This window comes from Idiotropiscis lumnitzeri, chromosome 6, assembly GCF_059441095.1.
Source record: "Idiotropiscis lumnitzeri isolate Australia: NSW breed Sydney's pygmy pipehorse chromosome 6, RoL_Ilum_1.0, whole genome shotgun sequence".
Lineage (NCBI taxonomy): Eukaryota > Metazoa > Chordata > Actinopteri > Syngnathiformes > Syngnathidae > Idiotropiscis > Idiotropiscis lumnitzeri.
The window spans coordinates 13,656,602-13,670,277 of record NC_142396.1 but is presented as its reverse complement, the minus strand read 5'-3'; the positions used below and the strand labels follow the sequence as shown (position 1 = coordinate 13,670,277).

Sequence of the window (13,676 nt, the reverse complement as noted above, 5' to 3'; positions counted from 1 at the left end):
ACAGGATCTGTACTGACATTACAAATAATTTATATTTGTGATGCTTCAGAAATATTTGTTATTATAAACGCTGTCAAGAAAGTTACACTTTTATTATGATTCATTCATGCAACACTCGGTTGGATTCTGAGTTATCCCTCCACACTGGTTGATTGCCTGTCAATGTCATTTTATAGAATTGGTCTTTTTTTTTTTTGCCAGACAATCTGCTGTGTACAATAGTGTGGGATAGGCTTCGGTTGTTTCCGTGCATGTATCAATGATAGTTAGGGATATCCCCCTGATCCAAACTTTTAGGAATGGTTTAAGTTAATAAAAATAGGCTTTATCAAAGGTTGAGTTGCTGAGTGGCGCAAAGGGCAGCAGTTAGTTACTTGGTCAAGGACAAGAATGTGGGTGGCTGCTCATTTATTACACATACCCGTTAACAATGCCAGTAGAGGCATTTCAAACCCGGGGACGTTCTATAACATGCAACTTGAGTAACAACTCAGCAGTTAGCTGTTATTCTGCATGCAAATGGCATAAGCAGATAACAGAAGTGAAGTCAGCCCCAAGTGTAAATACTTTTAAATCCAGGTTAAAAACTAGGCTTTACCCGCCCCCTCCATACCTAAGATTAAAGGGATCATCCAGCCAGGATGGTCCACTTTTCACTAATAAGCTCATTTTACGTTTTTTTTTTTTTTTTTTAATGAGGAAAGCTTGCATTTTGATTTTTTTTTCAAATTTGTTTTGGATAAATCAGTTAATAACTAACTGTTAGAAACGGCCATTGGAAATGAGCAATATGACCACGACCCACCTCCCCCTCCCTCCGCTTCTTGGTGGGAGTCTCCGTAGGGACCGAAGACTATTCGTCCATTCAAAACCATTGTAAACACACAAAATAACAGAAATCAATCGCCCGCAAAACATATGTGGAAAGCTCTACTTAGGCACATGTCAACCTCTGAAAACATCGCAAAACGGTTTGCCTTTCCATGTCTGACTTCAGAACAAGAAATGAGCATCTTATGTGTAAGTCCTGTCACATCCATCTTTTTTCTTTGAACGAGATACACAAATACAAGGCGATTCGAGAAGCTTTTTCTCAGATGACTTGTTTATCGGTCATTTTATATTAAATTTAAGTATGTAAGCATTAGCTTGAATTACTTTATTCCCCTCAAGTCTACCTCCTTGGGATACGCCCTCCACCGCCTATCCAAAAATGAGGTGCTCAAAATGGCCACACTCGACTGAAGGGTCGGCCTCAATGCTGGAAGTGCTCTGAATTCTTCATCGTCCATCCATCCTTGCAGCCATCAATCAATCCATTCATTCACTGCACTGCATATCCTCACTAGGGTTGAGCGTGGGTGTCCAACTTTGAAATTTCACCAAGACAACCTCTGGGGATTGATGTGTATCTCGCTATCACACATTGACCTAAGCTGAACCTATGGCTGGACAGAATTAGAGCGTTCCACCCGCTATGACCTGGCCTCCTCATAGCCTGTGACATGGAGGTCTAGGTGCTGTTGTGTGCTCTGAGCTGTCGCAGCACGGAGATACTCAACTGCATAAGCGTTGGCAGGTGGCCGAAAGAGTAGCCCCATGTCTGGATGGTAAAAAGGCAATTTTGTTCCGCAAAGCTTGTCTGTTCCACAAAGACGCAATAAAACATGCAATATGCGATATGAGTGTATGAGAATATTATTGGGATATTTAACATATACCTAAAGAAATTCCATTTTTATTATTTAGTGAAAGAAATACATTTTTCCATGAGGAAAATATGAATATTTTCTTATCTAATTAAGTTTTTTAGTGTTTGTAAAGCCCCTAGATACTGTTTTCCTATTGGATGGCGATGTGTAGTTCAGGTTGCACCTGATTGGGCGAAGTTAGAATAAAGCATACAATTGTATATGAATTCTTTGCACGTTTTGCATTCTGCATTGCATATGCCATTATCACAATAATGAGATTTGTCAAAAAAAAAAAATGATATAACCCTAAATTAAATTTAATGACGATGTTCTGAATAATACCTCTCCTGCAGAAAATCCAGCTTCAACAAAATATTTCTTACTATTGTTCCAGTGTAATAATGAAGATAATAACAAACGTAGTCTCACAGGGATAGTAATTTAACAAAGACACAAAAATGTCACTTGATTCTTTTGTTTTCTTTCTCACAATTGTTTTCGTACCCATTCTGTGTTTCCGGGTCTAACGATGAAGGAACTCAGTCAACGTTGCAGATACACTCATCATACAGTTTTGTTTTTCTGTTAATAAGAGTTTTGAGATCGCCGACCGGCAGCTTCACAAGAAATACATCCGTGCGAGCTTAGCACACAGTTACCTTTTATGTGTGTCCTCACTGGCCTCTGCTCCGAACCACAATTGTTACGCAACTGTCGATCAAGTGACTTCATCCACAGGGGTGAAACATCAACGAATGAAAGGGATGTCATATTGCTTGCTTTTTCAACTGGGGAACAGCAAACACTTTTCTATGGCACTCACACTTGTAGCTGAGTGCACCTGCTCCACACATGACGCTACTCGACTTGAATTTGTTCTGTATGGAATTTCAAGCATTGTTTAGGCATATCCAAGGCAAGGGCAGATGCTCAATTTCACCGCAAATGTCACTTGCAAAAGATAACACATGAAAGTGAACGACAAATGGAGGAGATCATGAAAACAGTCATGGACCATGCTGCAGGTGACAAGGTCAAAAAAATCTCACTCCAGCATGAATGACATCAGTGACATGTTCTTCCTATCCTGCCATTCAAATAGCAATTGATGATCCTCTTTCTCCCACTACATCGCACACTGTCATGGTATGAAGGCAATTTGCTTTGAAGGTTGCTGGCTTCAAGCATGGAGCGCCGCGTAGGAGCCCTGATCTCAGTCCTAACAATAATGCTCTAATCTGCCCGAAACTACCCCTACAGCTCAGACTCTCCTAATCCCTTATAAGAAAGAGGAGCCAGATGGTCATGAACAACTGCTAGGGGGTTCTGAGGATGATCACATGGATGGGGATGCCTGGAGTGCCTGCCGCTGTTTACCTTGTGCTTCAAGTTACCACTGTAAGCCTGCTAAAGTGGACTGCATGCGGATGAGTGTACTTTCCAAGTGAGTTTGCATGTGCGTGGGTGCTGCGCGTCCAACGAGATGCATTATGTTATAGAAAGAAGAAACCTTAATGTATGGTCAGTGATGTGCAATATTCCCTTTTCAGAGCCGAGATGAGAATTCAGATCTGCAGAGGCCAACTTGTTGACCAGCTGCAACGTCCTTATGACTATCAGAGTGTCAAAGGTAAAGCACATTCTCAGGAGTGTCACCATAGCGCTCACCCTCCCTCCTGACATCACTGAATGTTTAAGAATCCCGAATGACCCTTAGGTGGCTGGCAGCAATCCACAGGCTCACTAACCTTCGTCTGAGCACGGTCCTACACCGCAATTCCAAAATAACAGTCTTCTTGTCGCCAACAAAGGAGACTTAACAACCGCAAGCTGCAGTCCGACCCAACATCACCTAATTACTTTTCCCTCAGGACACTGATTAAACTGCTGTTAAAATGGACCCAGAGTGGAACGGACGCATTAATATCAATCCATGAAGAAGTAAGTAAAAACTGTATGAGTAGTGGATGCTCATTAAGTGAAAATTACTGTGGTATAAATTCAGTTATTGCACCACGGGGCTTGTGTGGGGCAGTGGACACTTAATGGTGTGCTGAAGCTAAAACACATGAGAATTGTTGCTTTTAAAGGCATAAAATTAGTTTGACCAAAAAAAAAAGAAGAAGAAAAAACAAAAATTCAAAGATTATTTTCAAACTATTGTGGTAAAAGGAGTGCAGCGGTGCTGAGATATTGCCACAGAGAGGAGGTTAAGCTCAAATTGAGCTTTCAAGAGACGGGGAAGTAAATGCCATCAAGCAAATCCCCTGAGACTGCCCCTGGAGAAAGCTGCTAAAGGTTGACTTATAGTCGTACACCGTGACTGCTTCTGATCTGTTAAATGTGCACAATGGACCAGAACTGACACACACAGGAAACTGAATTGTGTTATTCTAATGCAGAGTCGGACTAAATGTAAGGTCTCCGCTCACAGCTTTGATCGCATGCACTTTTAAATCCGCTGATAGATTCTTCAGCATAATCAATCGAGAATACAGTTTGACATCACAGGAGAAAGTCGGGACGAGTGGACTAATTTCAAGTCGCTTTTAATTGATATCAAGAAGAGACGTAAAGATTCACTCAGCTTGAGTGAGTCAAGCCCCGATTTGATTTTTTTTTTTTTAAATCAGTGGTTAACGTAAAATAGATTTGGTGAAATGCACTTTCACACTCTCTTGCTAATGCTAACACGCAAATCAATTATTTTATTTTTTGCATTGATGCATATTTTGAAGCAATTTAAATTGATATTAAATTGATTTCCAATCAATCCTCACATCCCTAATACCAGGTCCATTTGATGTCATTCTTACCAGCGTCTGTTATGAAGTCAATAGTTTAGTTTGTGGGAGTCTTGAGTTCTGCTTTCCAAGGAACTTGTCCCAGAACAGAAAAGAGACATTGTTTAACTCTGCTCTAAGCTCAGCGGAGACCTAATTGCATATTTGGAGCTGAGAAAATACTACAAGAGGAGGCTTGCTGGCTGCTTATAGCCGTCTTTTTTTTTTTTTTTACTTTTTATCGCTTAATGCAGTTTTACACCAAACTGTCACTCAGGGCAGAATGTAATTTTACAATATTATTTATGCAGAAATGCAATTTACCATCTTGCCATCTCTTTCAAATCATCATTACACACTTCACACATTTCATGACACACATTTCACATTGGTCTGTCAAATGAATTAGCTGCACATGTTAGACATTCACTGCAATCTCTGAGAAAGCAGATGTATGTTTTTATTGTAGTCGACGGACCAGTGAGGTGAATGCTATTGATTACATGAATGATGTGCTGGAGTCCGCCCAAACCCAGAGACTCGGTTGCAATGGATTGTCATCCTCAGTGTGGCTTCTGTGGTCTGCGTTACTGTCAGTCATTATAACTACAATTTAAAAACATGGCTTGGTCCATTTTTTGGATCGTAAGGTTAGTGCTCTTGAACAGAGACAATTCTTAAACTGGTGTTATGTAATGTATATCCAGATGAACAGTCCACATTGAAAAACCAGACAAACTACAGAATGATGTTCCCACTATCAACTAAGGGAGCAAAAAGCACTCAATTTTGTCTCTAAAAATGTTTGATGTTTTGATAAGGAGAATATGTCACTGGTGTTTCATTTTATCTATACATGTATTTTTTTAAAGGTGACGGACGTCATGTGGCTATTCTTCAGATCACAAATTAGTCAAGGCCACCTCTGTTGGTTTTAGGCAAATAATGAAGTAAATTTTGCCGATACACGGTAATGAATTGCACACATTCAGCCAACTTAATTTCAGGCAGTGTATTGATTCTTTTGGCCAACCTTATTTAAATATAATTCCCTTCTGAGTCCGATTCCTCTTACGCTCATTTGATAGTGCACAATGACGATGTTAAATTCCCTCACTGTAACTCTAGACGAGTCAAAGCCTGAGAACTTGTCGTACTTGTAGTACACAAATACAGAGTTCACATGAAATGCTGTATCAAGGTAAATCAATGTCAGATTGAAAGAATCCCCCATCAGCTAAGCCTCTCCGAACCTTCTCATTCTCCGGCACTACCATTTACATCAAGGCTGTGTGCAGTGAGGAGCCCCCCAAGGCATTTTACTCGTCTCTGCCAATTACTCGGTTCTTCTCTCTGTGAAATGAGTAATGATACGAGGATGATATAGATACTGCAACTTGCCCTGAAGCAGCACACACCACTGCTCTTTGCAGCCCCGAGTCTATCAATGTGCAGCTCTGTCCTTTTTGTGTATACGGAGCAGGCAAAGAGATAGTTGTTGGTTTGTGTGATGAATGTCGACGTGTGTGATTTTCCAATGCTGACCTGTTCACAGCTGGGCTCTGGCTAATGATCTTGATAGCCCCCTATGTGTCCCAGTTAGAACCGGCTCATAAGCCAGTGGCATGGTGGGCTGCAGTTGATAGAGATATGGGATGTTTTTATGCTTCAAGCTTGGCTGCATTCACACAAAAGGCTGGCCCAATAACCCAGAAGCCTTATAATCCACTCAGTAAACATTCAAGGGATTCCCACTTTGACAAAAGATGCCCATGCTTGCCCACCCAGTGCAGCCCGCCACACACTTATTTGTTTTTGTTTTTTTGAAGTCAATCACTCAGCACATTTGGCTATGAGCGCGCTATTAGATCATGAATTTTTCTTTAATAGCAAACACATTTAATAATGGAGTAATGACAAGTTGCACAAATCATACAAAATAAAATAATGATTTCAAAGTGTTGGGTTCAACCTCAAAATACAAAAACATCCTGAAAGTGACTCCACTGAACTCTCATACTTGATGGCACCATAATCTACCCCACTCCCTTCCCCTCTCCTCCTCTGGCTACATACAAAAGAAGAGCTGGTGCAATGCCACAGCCTGTGTCATGACATCCAAGAATAGCATCCTGCACTCAAAAGAACAGGCACAGACCCTCTGATGTAATAATTAGAAACGCATGATTTCACTGATGACACTGCCTTGATGCTTTAAGATTTTCACTCTAAAAGCATAACGTATACAAATAACTTTAGAAATAATACAGATTGTGCAATACTCTGTCAACTTTTGATCACATTTTCATCAAATACATTGACTTGACTGAGCGATGAGATGATTTAACCAGGCACTTACCCAGAAGATGAGATTGAAGATGAACATCAAATACTTCAAGCAACAGAGGCAGCCTCTTGCCATGTTAAACTTCTTGAATTCTAAAAGGAACACAAAGGATAGATCCAGGTAAAAGACCACGTATTTGCTCCCTTTGGGTGAGCTGTATTTGTTGTTGCTCTTGTCTCCTGCGCTGGCCTCAGCTGCTGCTGTTGCAGCCTGACCCTGCTGTGTGTTTTTACGTGGCCCCGCGGAGCCGTAGAAAGCACCGGCAGTGAAGCCGCGGCCACCAAATGGGCGGCCAGACGTGGAGGCTTGGGGGAAATCAGAGTCACAGCTTTCTACTGAAGGGCTACGATGAATGGCTGACTCCTCACTGCTGGACTTCTCCATGCTCTAGAGCTTCTGCTGCTGATAATGAAAATCCTCCTGACGCACAGTCTAACATAGTCTCAGAGGTGACAGGACAGAACAACGTGCCCTACGAGTCTCCACTGCTTCCCAACCAGAAAAAAAGAGGAAAAATGCACAGATAAAACTCAAATTACATCCAGCCCAAATCACACAGCTGAGCAGAGTAATTTGAGTGTAAAAGAGTCCAGAAAAGAAGTGAGTGGAGCTGCACTGCTTAGGATTGCTGCTGATGTCTCGCTCTCAGTGTCCTCTAGAAGCTGTAGATGATGCTCCTTTTCATTTCTTGAGACCAAGTAACTTTTCCCTGTATCGTTGCTTGATACGTTCCCAGTTGTAGGACGGAACCCGGCCGATCTCAGCTGCTCCACTTCCACGCTTCCACTCCTACTGACCCGGTAACTTCTCACCCTCACACCCTCTTCAGCTTCTCGTCTGTCAAGTGAGCAGTTTCTTCTCCCACTCGTGCTTTCCTAAGCACGCTTGTCTACTCTAGCGTAGCGTGCTGTGATCAGTAGCTGTGTCCCCCGCACTGCCGGTGCTCGGCTCTCCGGGTAGCTGCAGCCCAACCGATGTGCCGCGCAGTAGAGACGCAACTAACGGGCATTGCCTGCTTCTCAGTAAGAGCGCTGCACTCCCTACCCTTCTGCTACTCTCTCCCTCTCTCTTCCTCTTGCAACCCCTCCCCACTGCTGAGCAGACAACCAATGCAGAGGCTGAAGGAAGATTCAAGCTCCACCTCTCCACTCCCAGTGTCTTTAATAAGCTCATCGCTGTGTTTGCTTTGACTATACATGTTCAGCAATTTATACCGTCAGGGGACATGAGAAGTCAGAGATGAATTCAACAGTGATTAAAAACTAAAAGAGGACATGACGTGCCTCACAGTTATCTGGCTGGTCTCTGGTGCTTTAGCGTTGTGGGCAGAAGAGAGAGTGTGACATTTTGCAAGTGCACACATCCAAGAAGAATTCCTCATGATTTGTATGCAAAGTCTAAATATTTTTCAACTGCTGTTGTTATAAATTTAACACAATTCATTTGGCAGATGGTAATTTATTTGACATTTTGCAAAATAGGGGGAAATTTTAGGCAGCTCTCTGATGTGGGTTGGGATTGAAGAACTGCAGCTGCACTTTGCAGTGGGTCTGTGTTCTTCATTATAGGACTGCCCACTTCCATGTAAGGGGATGCAATTTACTGGCAATGAGCTGGCTTCGGAATTGTCACAAGCGAATCAAAAGGAAGTAGAGACTTTAAGATGCTGAGCACTCTCCAAGGCATAGTCAGGGTCAAAAACTAAATAGTGCCGCAGAGTCACACACTAAACTGACAAGATAATACAGGGTTTAGAATTAAAATCGACCTCACCCTTTAATCTAAGGTGCATCCACAAATCTTTGCAACAAGAAGTGGAGAATAGGAAAACGAAAGCTAAAAGGAGTGGAATGATCAAGGTGATATATATATATATATATATATATATATATATATATATATATATATATATTACCAATGTTTGATTGGCAGGGTGTACCCCCTACTGAAGGAAGCCAGCTGGGATGGGCTCCAGCACCCCCCGCGACCTATGTGAGGAGAAGCGGTACAAGATAATGGATGGATGGATAAAGTTGAGTCTAGTGGGAGATCATACATCATGGCTCTATGGTGAAGATAAATTAGCATTGGCTATCATGGTGCACGTCACAAGAAACAAACCCAAAAGTATTAATTTTAATGACACAAAGTTTAGTCCAAGATGAGGCATGTTGAGAAGAAGTATAAAACATAGAATATGAAAAATGTCAGATGAGGTTAAGAATTGAAAATGCTGTCACATTTCAAAACAATATCAAGGCGCATGGAGGGACACATTTGTTATTTTTCTCCAAGGTTTTCAGCGGCTGGTGAAATACTTGTGTCAGATTGTTTCAATAGCTTTTTATTGAAACATTATGGCTTTAGCCCTTTGACGTAAGTACTTTATTGACAAAAGCTAACCAATCAGGGGTTGGGGAGTGACTTTAATTCTCATGAAATCAGAATGTTTTTCTTCATTTCACCTTGGCATTTTGAGTATATTATTTTTCATTTTTATAACACAACTTCAGTGGCCCCTGCAAAAACTGGGACAACATATGATTAGAGTGAAATATAACCACTTGTGCGTTATATAAAAACATTTCCCTGTTTAGTGTGAATCTACAGGCAGTATTTATTTATTTATTTATTTTTTTTTACTGGAGTGCTTCCAGGGCCATTAAGTATGTAGTGAATGGAGTATCCATGTGTTTTAGTTTCTTGTCTCACTCATCTATCAGAGCTCAGTGGGGCTCTAAGTATGCATGTTGCAAACTCCACAAGCAGCCTGAAGGATACTTCAGGAGTAATTTCCCTCCTGAACCTTGTGCAGAAACACGAACCGACTCCAATCAATAATATGTTCAGGACTGCTGCTTCAGGTACAGCATAGAGAGATGAGAGAACAGCACATTGAGACTCAGGAGTAACAGTTGTCTGCAGGATGACACTGAGCAATTGAGGCCACACGAGGATGGAAAAAATGATCAACAGAGAAGTGAAGAGTGGAGTGGACACAACATCGTATAGCTGGAGTCAAAGACAATAAAAATAAGCTCAATGTCGGGGTGATGAGTTTCTCAAAATATCATACATGGAATTTATGGTTGCACGGTTCAGTTTCAGCTTTTCATTATGGCTAAATATAATTTGACCTTATTAAGGTGGCAAGAGCTGCATTCTAAAATTCATGAGCACTTAATGAAAAATGTAATTTTACACATGACTAACTCGCAGCTTTAATTGTCATGCCTCTACATTTGCGGTTGCATTATCCAGCAGGGAAGGAGTACAAAAAAACTCAACTTGATAAATAAAACCTGCTGGGTCAGTTTGTATTATGAAGAGAAGCACCGCAGTGGAAGAAAACACTTCCAAAATATCCTGCAACATGGGGACTATTTACCGAGTTGACACGAGAGCAGAGAGAAACAATGAGCGCTATCACTGTAGCAGGAACTGAGTAATTTAGTTTTGAACACAAGCCACTGATGGTCTTGTAACACACTTCCCTGATTTCAGTGCAGTTAGCCGGGATTTAGTTCCCACTCAGTGACTGAGTCGATGTGCATGTGAATGGTTGTCTCACTTTCTCTTTGACTTCATTTACATACAATGGTTTAGTTAAGGAAAAAAAAAAAAATTTCAAAATTCCAGCTTCTAAAACACTATGGATAACCCATTTATGTGCGTGAGTTATTGCCATATACATGGTAATTGTGATTAACTGGAAAATCGCAATCTAAACAAAAAACAAAATAGTCTTTTCTGCTTCTGACTTTATACTGTCAATACAAGGCTCGGAGAGCTATTTTGCTCATCAAAGATTTAATTTTGAGGAGCAAATTAGTAATTTTAAAGAGCCTTTTATTGTCCGTTAATCCCAGGGACATGGGGCAAAGTTGTCATGAAACAATAAAAATAAGACAATATAACAAGGTGGTTGAATGTAGGGCCGCAGTTTTTGATCATTAGGATTTCAATATTCAAGTGTCCTACTAAAAATTCTATATCTTGATTGTTTCTGAAGGTAAATTATATTTTGTCTTCACACATCTCACTTCATAATGATGATAAGAAACAGAATAAATATAAGGACAATATTGTGCCAGTGTCGGAGAAGGTACATGTTGCCAGTGTAGCCTCCCAGTTTGTTCAATATGTAGTGCTGTGCTACTTTAGTCATTCTTTTCTCTACAGTGAAGTCTTCCTGAGATTTCTCACGGTCTTTCCTGTTACCCGTGATGAGTCGTGGAAGTCAGCTGTGTACCAGTAGCTCCAAGCGTGCTATGGTCCAACCTGTGGTCTACCCCAAAAATACTCCTTTCCCTCCCGGCCTATCACGTTGTGATCGGGTCCATCATACTTCTCATGCTATGACTAAGGTCTGACATATATTTTTTATTTTCTGTCAATGTGTATGTTCTGTCAATCTATAGAGGACAACCCAAAATTTGAAATGCGTGAAATGCTCAGGAAAATAAATGTTTCTCGTCCCACTACGTATTACTTCCAAATTTGTTACATCCTATTAGAAAAGTCGTGTTTGGTTGCATGCACCCCAATTTACTATGGCCGGTGGTTTCTCATCTGTACTGACTCAAGGCAAATGTTTGACAGTTTAAAAACATGTGCCGGTATCCAACATCCACATTTCCCATCTCATCCTGCATGTGTTGTTTCAGTCGGTCAGTGTTTTGTATTCTGTTTGGTATTCTGATTACTTTTATTGGATTTACACATCCGCTACACAAGGCAATTGCATATATAAAGTGTGCTATATTTTTAAATGGATTTCAATGCCATTTAGAAGTATTAGGAAAACTCCACGTCCCATGATTTACCGCCAGCCTCAGAGTTAGACGAGTCACACCTCTTTGTGGTTCCGCACAAATTCCCAGGTCATGCACGATTGTTTCAAAAGTGTTGACGAGGGAATTTGCATAGATGGAAAGTGCACAAACCAGGCGCATAAGAAATATAGAGCGAGCAAAGAATATTGGCCATAAACAGCAGATATAGTAGATGAGTGAACAGTGGGATCCCATTCCCCATTTTTTCATTTTCACCTCTCGCCTGTTCTTTTGACCATGACATTGCTCAGTGACCTCAGTCTTATCTTAACGCTTGTCTCCTTGCATGTAGCCTAAACTGTTGACGTGTTAGTTAACTCTTTTGAGGCTCCGTGATGTACGAAACACGCATGACAAACTCCTGTCCAACTGATGCAAACCTCAAAGTATATTACCAGAGGGAAAAAAAGCACAATTCAAAAGGACAATTTAACATACTGCCCGCGAGTTTGACCTTCAATGATGCATGTGCAACGTTTCTAATTAAGTTTGTCATTTAATGCTAATCTGGCAACACATGTAACATGTTTTTGTTGTTTATCATCACACATATTTGACTCAGAAAAGCCCATCTCTTATTTTGTGAATTACTGTAATTGCCACATCCTGCTGTAGGAACTGCAGGAAAAATAGAATAGGGGAATTTATAATTGTCAGAATTATATTTAAATAATAATGAAAACAATTTCCATAAATATAATTGGGGGTTGGCGTAAGGGTAAATGTGCATGCTACACTTTGTTGAGCATATTTATGAAATAGTGCAGATGCAATACATTAATTTATTTTCTCTATTCACATTATTTTGGGATCAAAAGAGTTTCTGAGCAGATCGGAGACTTGTTTATCACATCATGTTCTGGGGATTGGCATATGTCAGCCACTTTTCAATGCTGCTCTAATTTAGTGCCACCTACAACAACAGATTAACTATTAAAACCAGAATGGGATGTCATATGCACATAATGCGATGACTTCCCATCAACGACTCAAGGGACTGTTTTGTATAGTGCTAAACAATATGTTACTTGACAAGAGAAGGGAAGCAAGGAACACTTTTGAATACACATACATAAACAAAAGAAGAGAGTGGTGACTCGCTGAGTCAAAAAATATATATATAATTTGACATATTTGTCACTTTTAATATTAAAAGAAGCAAATGGCTGATTAATTATACAGAAAAAAATATTTTGCGCAATCTGTCAGTGCAACTCATGCGGTCTTTGTAATCCTTTGACTCAGCCCGTATTAAAGATTTAATTAACTGTGTGTGTATTTGGACTATTCCTGGGACAACATTAGCAAAACAAGAATAATTTAGCAAGAAAAGAAGAAAAATATTCTCCAGAAATGTCCATTAAGTAACTGGACGCACATGCTAAGAAAAGACTCTGGCAGCGGCCAAGTACTTTTGTCCAGTTGTGTTTCAATGTCATGCAAATTGAAGATTGTTGCCAATAACCACATGGATCTTATTAGTTATATGATGTGATGTTTATCAATATTTCGGGTTTTATTATGCTAGGTTTGTTGACCTGTTGGGCTCCAGTTCCCAGCAACATTTATGAAGAAATGACTATACATTTGAGTCATCTGTTTGTGATGTTTGACAAGAATCCGCGCTGACAATATAGACAGATTTATTAGCTTCTGATGCTAGCTGCCGTGTTTGTTAGCATTGTGTGTTGTTTTAAGTCAGTAGGGATAGGCTCCAGCATGCCCACCACCCTCGTGTGAAAAAAAAAACAGTTCCAATAATGGCTGGATGGATAAATAAATAAAAATACACAAACACTATTACTTTGTGATTGGCTGGTCGAGGTAGCTCTCAAGTCTTTCCACTCACAAGACCCGTGACAAGGCTAAAAATAAATTTGCTTTCAGGCTCACATATAAAAAAAAAAATGGCAGCACAAAAAGATTACTGACTGAACTAGGTTGTGTTAGTTGTAAGGTCTTATTTTGGGGATCCAATCAATAACGTCATTGATAAATCACACCAATTATTATTTCA

At 40.3% G+C, this 13,676-nt stretch overlaps 1 protein-coding gene across 4 annotated transcripts in view; it reads right to left on the bottom strand.

Moving 5' to 3' along the window:
* The window catches only part of tspan9a (tetraspanin 9a), a 180,973-nt gene that overhangs the window by 73,739 nt on the left and 93,558 nt on the right, over positions 1 to 13,676 (bottom strand). For 2 of the 4 annotated variants that reach the window (XR_015844086.1, XM_088298741.1), the window contains exon 1: positions 6,837 to 7,865. Coding sequence is in view for 3 of the 4 variants with exons in the window: in XM_088298741.1 (XP_088154867.1) it covers positions 6,837 to 7,208 (372 nt within the window). In the remaining variant the exon portion in view is untranslated. Of the gene's footprint in view, positions 1 to 6,836; positions 7,866 to 13,676 lie in introns of those variants that run through there. The other 2 variants (XM_088298743.1, XM_088298744.1) reach the window with 1 other exon arrangement.